Source organism: Cynocephalus volans, chromosome 14 (assembly GCF_027409185.1).
Source record: "Cynocephalus volans isolate mCynVol1 chromosome 14, mCynVol1.pri, whole genome shotgun sequence".
Classification (NCBI taxonomy): Eukaryota; Metazoa; Chordata; class Mammalia; order Dermoptera; family Cynocephalidae; genus Cynocephalus; species Cynocephalus volans.
Window position 1 is genome coordinate 92,338,098 of NC_084473.1, and position 10,288 is coordinate 92,348,385.

General features: G+C 52.5%; 1 protein-coding gene across 1 annotated transcript; it reads left to right on the forward strand.

The window, feature by feature from the left end:
- Nucleotides 1-6,649: 6,649 nt before the first annotated feature.
- Nucleotides 6,650-9,912, forward strand: LOC134362648 (melanoma inhibitory activity protein 2-like; the record flags this gene model as incomplete). Its single annotated transcript, XM_063077827.1, is given in 2 exon segments — nt 6,650-8,821; nt 9,775-9,912. Coding segments are annotated over 2 exon segments (2,310 nt in total), but the record flags the coding sequence as incomplete, so codon positions are not given.
- Between the last annotated feature and the right edge of the window lie 376 nt (nt 9,913-10,288).

Sequence of the window (10,288 nt, forward strand, 5' to 3'; positions counted from 1 at the left end):
TGCCCGCCTGGAGCCGCTGCCCGCGCGCTCCAGAACCCGCTGCAGCCTCTGCCCTGCTCGAGCCGCTGCCTGCGCGCTCCCGATCCTGCTGCAGCCTCTGCCCGGCTGGAGCCGCTGCCCGTGTGCTCCCGCTCCCCCTGCAGGCTCTGCCCGGCTCGAGCTGCTCCCCACCCGCTCCTGATCCCACAGCAGCCTCTGCCCGCCTGGAGCCGCTGCCCGCGCGCTCCAGAACCCGCTGCAGCCTCTGCCTCACTGGAGCCACTGCCCGCGCGCTCCCGATCCTGCTGCAGCCTCTGCCCGGCTGGAGCCGCTGCCCCTGTGCTCCCGCTCCCCCTGCAGGCTCTGCCCGGCTCGAGCCGCTCCCCACCCGCTCCTGATCCCACAGCAGCCTCTGCCCCGCTCGAGCCGCTGCCTGCGCGCTCCCGATCGCGCTGCAGCCTCTGCACCGCTCGAGGCGCTGCCTGCGCGTTCCCGATCCCGCCGCAACCTCTGCCCCGCTCGAGCTTCTGCCCGCACGCTAGCGCTCCAGCTCACGCAGCAGTCTTTGCCCAGCTCCAGCTGTTGCCCACGCCCTCCCGCTCCCGCTGCAGCCTCTGCCCCGCTAGAGCCGCTGCCCGCCCACTCCCGATCTAGCTGCAGCCTCTGCCCCTCTCGAGCCTCTGCCCCTCTCCCGCCGCTGCCCCGACGCTCACGCTCCCGCTCCCGCCTCCGCCTTTGCCCAGCTCCAGCTGTTGCCTGCACCCTCCTGCTCCCGCTCCAGCCTCTGTCCCGCTCGATCCGCTGCCTGCGCACTCCCGATCGCGCTGCAGCCTCTGCACCGCTCAGCCGCTGTCCCCGCTCTCCCGATCTGGCCGCAGCCTCTGGCCTGCTCGAGCCGCTGCCTGCGCGCTCCCGATCCCCCTGCAGGCTCTGCCCGGCTCCGGCCGCTGCCCGCCCGCTCCTGATCCCGCTGCAGCCTCTGCCCCGCTTGAGCCGCTGCCCGCGTGCTCCCGCTCCCGCCACAGCCTCTCCCCAGCCAGTGCACCTAAAAGGAGGGCGGAGGTTCTGGATCCCAGGGAAAGAGAGCGAGAAAGCGGAATGACACGGGGTCTTGAGGCTGCACTTTCCTGTCCCTCAGCTCAGGTCCCGTTGCGCTGTCCGAACACCTGTGTTTAAATCTGCTCTGCTATCTAGAAACCTGCAGACCTCTATTTCCATGTCAGGGTAGAGAGGACCGTCTCATTCTTTTTTTAAAGCTGCATCAATTATGATTTTACCATCATGTATTTACCCCGTGCCCCACGGGTGGACACTCAGGTTGTGTCCAGGTTGTGCTGTCCTACACAATGCTGCAGTGAGCATCCTGGTGTCCTTCAGAGATTTCTCTGGGTTTGGGCCTAGAGGTGACACTGATGGGACAAAGAATATCCACATGGAAAATACTGAAAGATAGGACCAGATTATCTTCCAAAGGCTGCAGTTTTATTGCTACCAAGAGTATGTGAGGCAATTTTAAATTGAGTTGAATTGTGGATGTGTTGAGTCTAATCAAAATTCTAGTGTTGGTCTCTTCATTGTCTGAGGTATTGCGTCAGGCCTCTGGAGACAGGTGCGTGCATGAGATGACTCCTGGCTTCCAGCTGTCTACACCATGTGTAACATGGCTGTCGGATGACTCTGGCGGCCTGCGGTCCCACAGTCAACTTTGTCATTCTCTTCTCCCCATTAAAATACAGATTGAGTACCCCTTATCCAAAATGCTTGGAAAGTATTTTGGATTTAGGATGTTTTCAGATTTGGGAATATTTGGAGAATACATTTGCAGAATGCTCCAATGAGCATTTCCTTTGAGTGTCATGTTAGCACTCAAAAAGTTTAGGAGTTTGGATTTTTGGATTAGAGACTCTTAACCTGTATATAAATATCCCAGACATTCTGTTTTCTACTATTCTTGGAGTTTCAGGTCCTCAAAGGAGCACAAAAATATTTTGCCAAACCACAGTTCTAATTTGTGATGTTTAAGATGTGGCTTTTGTATTTGCAAACTCGAATTGTTGTGCCAGACGCTCCAGCCTTGCCACCCAGCAAAAGGCCCCATGGAAGATTCTGCCAAAGAAATGCCAGATGGGCCAAGGCATCCAAGGTCTCAGGTGACTGGCCAGGGCAGCTCCAGTTGGCCGAGTTGTGCTAAGAGAGGGCCGCCTGGTGGGCGAGAGCCTGCCCATGCTACCCGAAGGGACAAGCAGTGTGAGTTAACATTTATTTATCGAGCTATGAGTATCAACGGGGAAGCGTGTTATACGCTTTACAAGGATCAACCAAGAGACAGGACTTGTTGCTTATCTACCTGAGGGCTGAGAAACTAGGATGCAGAGACTGGATGTGGGCTGCAAAGCAAAGGCAATACTTACCCAAAGGAGTCAACGTATGATGGTGGCATTTCAGGACATAACTGAGTTCTCTGGAGTCAGCCTGAGGCCCTGCTCTGGGTGGTGGTGGCCAGTGTCCCTCCCCACCCTCTGGGCCTCCCATCTTACCTCCTAGCACCCTGTCTCTCTGAGCCTAAATGCCAGGGACCAAACCAGGAGGCTGGCAGCCAGCCTGGTCCACACCATGGGCCCCTCCTCCATGGTCCCAAATCCTTCCTTGCACTTTCTGGACAAAGCATGGAGCAGTTAGCTTCCAACCCTCGTACAAACACTGATGATCACAGCCCCATGTGGGGAGGGAGGCCGGTGTGTGCCGTGAGATGACCCCGCCCAGCCCCTGACCCCTGCCCACATTGATGCCGCATTTAGAGAAGAGATGGCCTGACCCCTCACCCACACCAAGGGTACCAAGGAGTCAAGTGTTGAGGTTAGAGGCGGGGATATCAGGGAGGTGAGCTGAGACCAGAGGGTGAGGTGAGATGCCCTCGTTCACATCAAGCCAGAGGAAGAGGGCTTTAAAGAGAGCTTTAGGCTTTGAGGTGTCCTCCGCAGGTGGAGAAATCCAGTGGACTGATGCCTCACCCCCACCCCCACCCCAAAGTCTAGAGGGCAAGAGACAGGCTGGCTGCTTTGATGGCGGAGCTGAGGAGAGGGCCGACGGCCCAGGTGAGGGCCTCGTGTGAGAGAGTCGGCGTGGAATCTCACAGGCCCAGTCCCAGGAGGCAGCCTGGGCAGTGAACAGATGCAGGCCAAGAGAAGGTGGGGCTGCCGCTACCCGTCAGGGGCTCCTTGGTTCTCTGAGGCCCACACAAAATATTCTAGTCAGGGGGACAGTGGGGACCATGTCCGGGCTCTGAAGACCCTTGGAGATGCCGATGAGAGAAAGAGGCGTAGCTTTCAACCTCCGCCAAGCCCAGAGCACAGTTCAGCTGGGGGCTGACCACGCCTGCTGCCCGGCCGAGGCTTCCCACCCCACCAGGCCGGGGCAGCAGGAGCGGCCTCCACTTCAAAGCAGGGGACTTGACGATGACGTCAGGCCCTTTTTATTGTTGGGCCTGGACGTGAGCCGAGCGGTGCTGTGTGACGTGAAGTGGTGGAGACCACGGGTATTTCCCTACCAAGAAGCAGCCTGGTCCTGTCAGGTTTCCATCTGGCCGTGGGAGGACTGGCCAGCAGAAGAGGTTTCAAGGGCCAGAGGTGGACACAAATAAAGCTGCTTTAAGTGGTTTCCAGTTCCACAGCTGTGCTGGCTCAGTGTCCTGGTGACATCCCTGAGTTCTGTGGCATCCAGAGGAGGGCTTTGGGGGGGCAACAGGTGTTTATTGACCTTCTTTAAAGAGCGGGCACCACGTGCATGGTGAGACGCACCCCCCTCCCAGAGGGGCCTTGGTCTCAGGCAGGGGCTCTTGGTGGGGCAGGGCCCAAACCCCGAGGGGGAATTTCTCTGTCTCTGCCCCTCAGCCAGGCCCAACAGTAGAAAGGGCCTGAGGGAAAGGTACGGAAGAGCTCCACCTGCCGGCTTGGGGTCCTGGGGAGGAGGGATTGAACTTGGGCCTGGAGTGGAGGGGGTCATGAGGAAGGTCCAGGAGACCCCAAGACTTGTGGGTGGGGCTTGCCAAGCCCCTCTCCTGCCTGGGATGAGAGTATGAGACCCTGGTCAGCTAACGCGTCTCATCACCGCCGCCTCCAGTGTGAAGTGCTCAGTAACTGCAACATAAGGAAACGCAGCCTTCATCCAGACTTGAAACGATTCCTTCCCTTTCCACTTCCAAACTGCCCTGCCCTCGGGCTCCTGCCACCGTGGGAGGAAAAGCACAGTTCCAACCCATCAGGCTCAAGCTCGTAGCTAACAGGGCAGGCACTCCTGCAGCCTTCCGCCCCTTTTCTGGGTCTGATAGCTGCCAGAGACTCTTGCAAAACTGACTCTCTCTTGGGGAGTTTGCTAATGGCCACGTGCCCACAGCACGGCCACCGCTGAGGCCCATGCAAGGAGCCTACTCAGGCGTCCTCGGTCCCCATTCCCTCCTGCCTGGGAAAGGACCCAGTGGCAGAGGGGGGTCATGGCAGGGGGCAGGAACATTCACATCTGTGTTGCATGAGGGGAACCCTCCAGGTTGGCTGCTGCAGTGGGAGGTTCCCAAGGCCCCGGGGCCTGGGGGGCCCAGTGGGCAGGGCAGTCGTCCTGACCTGTTTGGTTGCACAGCTTGTTAACTTCGAAGAAAGCACCTCTGAGCAGTGGGAGGGTGACTCACCAGAGGGCAGCACTGGTTTGGGGGTGGGCTTCTCTGGTCCTACCTTTTCAGTTCACACAGTAAGGAAGGCCAGGCCTGTCCTGGGCAGTGTGATCAGCAAGTCTCCAAGCTGACGTATGAAACATGGGTGTGTCATCGGTTGGGGTGCATCTTGACCGCCATGCTCGCTTTGGGATGAAAGGAACAGGCTTTATGTCCCGGCTTTGTCACTTTCTAGCCTGTGACTTGGGCAAACCCTTTTACTTTTCTGGGTCTCACTGTCATCATCCATAGAGTGAGATAAAGACACCTTCCTCCCAAGTCCACCGTGAAGACTCAAAACGCTCAGCGCGTCCCCGCTCCTGGAAGTGTGCTGGGAGCCAAAGGAGCAGGGCTGTCCTGGCCTTGAAAGGCCGAGGGGCTCCTGGGGAGCTGTGCCCTGACCTTAGGCTTGCCCCCCCTTTCCCCAGGGGGCAGGGTGGGCTGGGAGCTTGGGCCAGACACCTGGGCAGCTGCCTCCCCTCTGGAACAGTCCTCATTTTATTCCCCTGGGGTCCTGAAAGTTGGAACTAACTGGCTGGCTAAAAAAACAAAAAAGAAAAGGCAAAGGGCGAGCAAGCGCTTTGTGCGTGCTGCAAGGCAGGGTGTGTCTCAGGGATCTGTTTCCATGGGAACCAGCGGCACAGGCTGGCTCCTATGGGCACCAAAAAGAGAAACTTGGCAGAGGTTTCAGGCACCTGAAGTGGGATTCATGCCAGGGATACAAGGATGGTTCAACATATGAAAGTCAATAAAGGTGATACAATAAATGTAACGGTCATGTGGCCAGTATGAATCTGGCCATCACAGCTTGGGTATGAACGGTGACAATCAGCCTTGCATCCCGTGAATATTCATAACCAATAAAACTGGGGGGAAAAAAGAATAAATGGGTACAGGAGATCTTATTGGTGTGGTGAAAATGTTCTAAAACTGATTTGTGGTGATGGCTGCACAACTTGATGAACTTACTAGAACTCATTGAATTGCATACCTGAAATGGGTGGATTACAAGGTATCTAAAATATTCCTCAATAAAGTGTTTTTTAAACAAAGAGCATTTCACTGACATCCAGCAGATCCCGAAATACAACACACTTCTGCCACTAAATAGCTAAACAGCCCTGGACAAGTAGTGCACTTACTGTAGACCTTTGCTTCATTACCTATAAAGAAAGCGTTGGGCCAGCTGAAGCCCAGAGTGTCTCAGGCCTCTTCCCATTGCCACATTCTACGGCTATTTTGGCAAAGTTAGTCCAAAGAAAACACTTTTGTTCCTTGGCAGATATCTAAGGAAGGATGCTCCTCTGAAAGAAATTAAAATCGCAAAATTTCCTTTAAAAAATTGCCAAAGGAAAAGTTGATCTCCTAGAAGTAGCAGAATAGTGGTCACTAGAGGCTGGGAAGGGTAGGGCGAGGAGGGGAAAGGCAGAGGTTACAGATACAAAGTTGCAGCTGGACAGGAGGAACTATTTGTACTGATCTACAGCTTTGTAAGGTGGCTAGAGTCAGCACGCATTTATTAGATAATTTCAAATAGCTAAAAGAGAGGATTTTGAATTTTCCCAGCACAAAGAAATGACAAATATTTGAGTGATGAGTATGCTGATTACCCAGATTTCATCATTATAAACATGGATTCAAATCCAGCGGTGGCCCGGCCAAAACCAAGCCGAGGTGGGGGTGGCTAGGACAGCGTGTGTCACAGGCTCGTGCGGGGCAGGCTCCGGAACCGCGTGGCGGAAGTGACGTCACAAAGGGGCCTGGTTACCATGGTGCGCGTGGGGGACGCCTGAGGCCGGTGGGCGCCAGTGCTCCCCGGCTCCCCTCAAGGCCGGCTGCGCTGTGTCTGCTGCTGTCGCCGGGGCCGGTTCGCGTTCCCGACAGAACGCAGAGCTGTCTCAGCTGCTGGTGGTGGCCCGGCCAGGCCGTGGCTACTGTGGCCACAGCCGGAGCAGCCTCGGGGGCGCCATGGAGGTGCCCGGGGCTGCCCCTCAGCCGTACTTGGGGCTGGTCCTGGGAAAGCTGTGCAGGACTGTGGCAGCATTGCCTGAAGACCTGAGACCGGGCCCTGGTTTTCCGTGGGAACTGGTGACATGTGCGGCTCTTACTGGATTTTTGATTCTCTTGTTTTTGTGGAGAAGTGTTCGATCGGTGAGAAGCCGGCTTTATGTAAGAAGAGAGAAAAAGCTTGCTGAAAAGCTTTCTGGACTAATTGAAGAAAAATGTAAACTACTTGACAAACTTTGCGTTGTTCAAGAGGAGTATGAAGGCTTGGAGTCAGCTGTGAAGGATGCCAGCTTTGAGAAGGGGTCAACAGAAGCACAAAGCTTGGAGGCAACCTATGAAAAGCTGAGCAGCTCCAAATCTAAACTTGAGGATGAAATAGTCTTTCTAGCAAAAGAATTAAAGGAACAGAAATCTAAACATTGTGAGCAAGATGAATTGATGGCGGATATTTCAAAAAGGATACAGTCCCTAGAAGATGAATCGAAATCCATCCAGTCACAAGTAGCTGAAGCCAAACTAATCTGCAAAATATTTCAAATGAATGAAGAACGTCTGAAGGTGGCAATAAAAGACGCCTTGAATGAAAATTCCCAACTTCAGGAAAGCCAGAAACAGCTTTTACAAGAAGCGGAAGTATTGAAAGAACAAGTGAGTGAACTTAATAAACAGAAAATAATATTTGAAAACTCCAAAGTCCAGGCAGAATGAGTTCTGAGTGATAAAGAAAATCACATCAAGTCTCTGGCTGAACGCTTGCTCAAGATGACAGACTGGGCTGCTGTGCTTGGAGAAGACATGATGGCTGATGACTTGGAATTGCAGATGAAGAGTGAATCACAAAAGGGTGCTCGCTTAGATGATCTGCCAAAAGGAGCTTTGAAGAAACTGATTCACACTGCTAAGTTAAATGCTTCTTTCAAAACCCTAGAAGGAGAAAGAAACCAAATTTACACTGAGTTGTCTGAAGTAGATAAAACAAAGGAAGAGCTTATAGAGCATATTACAAATCTCCAGACTGAACAAGCATCTTTACAGTCAGAAAACACACAGTTGGAAAGTGAAAATCAGAAGCTTCGGCAGAAACTTAAAGGAATGACTGAACTGTATCAAGAAAATGGAATGAAACTCCACAGGAAGTTAATAGCAGAGGAAAAGGACCGGTTAGAGAAGGAGGAGAAACTTTCCAAAGTAGAAGAGAAGATGAGCCATGCAGCTGAGGAACTGGAGACCTACAGAAGGAGAGCCAGAGATGCAGAAGAAGAATTGGAGAGAAGCGTTCGTTCTTATCAAGGGCAGATGACTTCCTATGAGAAAGAAGCGCATGGCAGCTGGGTGGCAGCTGAGACTGCTGAAAGACACCTCAGGTATTTAAGGAAAGTAAATGTTTCCAAGAGACAAAAATTAGCTGAAAAAGAGTTTAAATTTGAACTTTTCAAAAAAGATCCATATGTAGTTGATGTTCCAAAGACAGCATTTGGCGGAGAGCATTCCCCATGTGGTGCCTCACCAGTGGGTCGACCTTCATCCGAAACGAGAGCTTTTCTCTCTCCACTCAGACTCGCACCTTTGACTCCAGGGCGAGGAGGAGGAAGAGGCTCAAGAGGCCCAGAGAATACTCTGGATCACCAGATGACCAATGAAAGAGGAGAATCGGGCTGTGATAGGTTAACCGATTCTCATGGAGCACCATCTGGGTACCTGTCACCTCCGTGGGAACAGCACCGGAGGATGAGGATCCCTCCACCAGGCCACCCATGTTCTGATCCAGCTCTTCTTCCACGAAGGCAAGACGGATTTGATTCTAATCCTGGTGGACCGTCTGGCCCAGCAGAACTCAGAAGTTTTAACCTGGCTTCTTTGGATAAAGTGGATGGGCCAAAGCCCTCACAAACGGAATCCAGCAGAAATGATACCAAAGACGACCTTGGTAATGAAAATGTGCCTCATTCATCGGTGCCTGCTGAAAGGGAAGCGTGTGGCCCTGGCTTTGCTCCTCCACCTTTTCCTGCAATCAGAGGTCCATTGTTTCCAGTGGATAGGAGGGGTCCATTCATGAGAAGAGAACCTCCTTTTCCTCCACCTCCTCCAGGAAGCATGTATGCAGCTCCTCAAAATTATTATCTCCCAAGGGATTTCCCTGTGCAGCCACCACCTCCGTCTGGGTTCCTGTCACCTCCGTGGGAACAACACCGAAGGATGATGATTCCCCCACCAGGCCACCCATGTTCTGATCCAGCTCTTCTTCCACAAAGGCAAGACGGATTTGATCCTGATCCTGGTGGACCGTCTGGCCCAGCAGAGCTCAGAAGTTTTAACCTGGCTTCTTTGGACAAAGTGGATGGGCCAAAGCCCTCACAAACGGAATCCAGCAGAAATGAAACCAAAGACGACCTTGGTAATGTAAATGTGCCTCATTCATCTGTGCCTGCTGAAAGGGAAGCGTGTGGCCCTGGCTTTGCTCCTCCACCTTTTCCTGCAATCAGAGGTCCATTGTTTCCAGTGGATAGTAGGGGTCCATTCATGAGAAGAGAACGTCCTTTTCCTCCACCTCCTCCAGGAAGCATGTATGGAGCTCCTCAAAATTATTATCTCCCAAGGGATTTCCCTGTGCAGCCACCACCTCCATCTGGGTTCCTGTCACCTCCGTGGGAACAACACCGAAGGATGATGATTCCCCCACCAGGCCACCCATGTTCTGATCCAGCTCTTCTTCCACAAAGGCAAGACGGATTTGATCCTGATCCTGGTGGACCGTCTGGCCCAGCAGAGCTCAGAAGTTTTAACCTGGCTTCTTTGGATAAAGTGGATGGGCCAAAGCCCTCACAAACGGAATCCAGCAGAAATGATACCAAAGACGACCTTGGTGATGTAAATGTGCCTCATTCATCTGTGCCTGCTGAAAGGGAAGCAAGTGGCCCTGGCTTTGCTCCTCCACCTTTTCCTGCAATCAGAGGTCCATTGTTTCCAGTGGATAGGAGGGGTCCATTCATGAGAAGAGAACCTCCTTTCCTCCACCTCCTCCAGGAAGCATGTATGCAGCTCCTCAAAATTATTTTCTACCAAGGGATTTCTCTGTCCAGCCACCACCTCCATTTGCAATGAGAAATGTCTATTCACTGAGGGGATTTCCTCCTTATGTTCCTCTAGGAGCTGGATTGTCACCTCCACCCCCACATTCTGAAAGTAGGGGTGAGTTCCCTTCAGGGTCGATTCCGTGCTCAAATGAGCCTGCTCCTGAAATCCAGAAGCACAGCAAGAAACCTGATGATATTTTTGGTCTCTCTTCATAAATAGTTTTGACTTATCTTTCATTTTCAGTTTAAGTAACTACAATTTTTGCTCAAATTGAAGCTTAATGGAATTATAATTCTCAGGATACTATTTTGTAAATAAAGATGATTTAAATATGAATTTCGTGAGTAAATTATTTCCATTTTATTTTATCCTAGATTGTATAATTATTTTAATTTGATTAACTAACCCATTATTACATAAACAATAATGGGAAATTTATTTAGGTAATCTTGCAGTTGGGGATGTTTTAAACTCCAAGGGCTGTGTCTTTATGCCAAGAACTGTATTTACTACGGTTGTAGACAA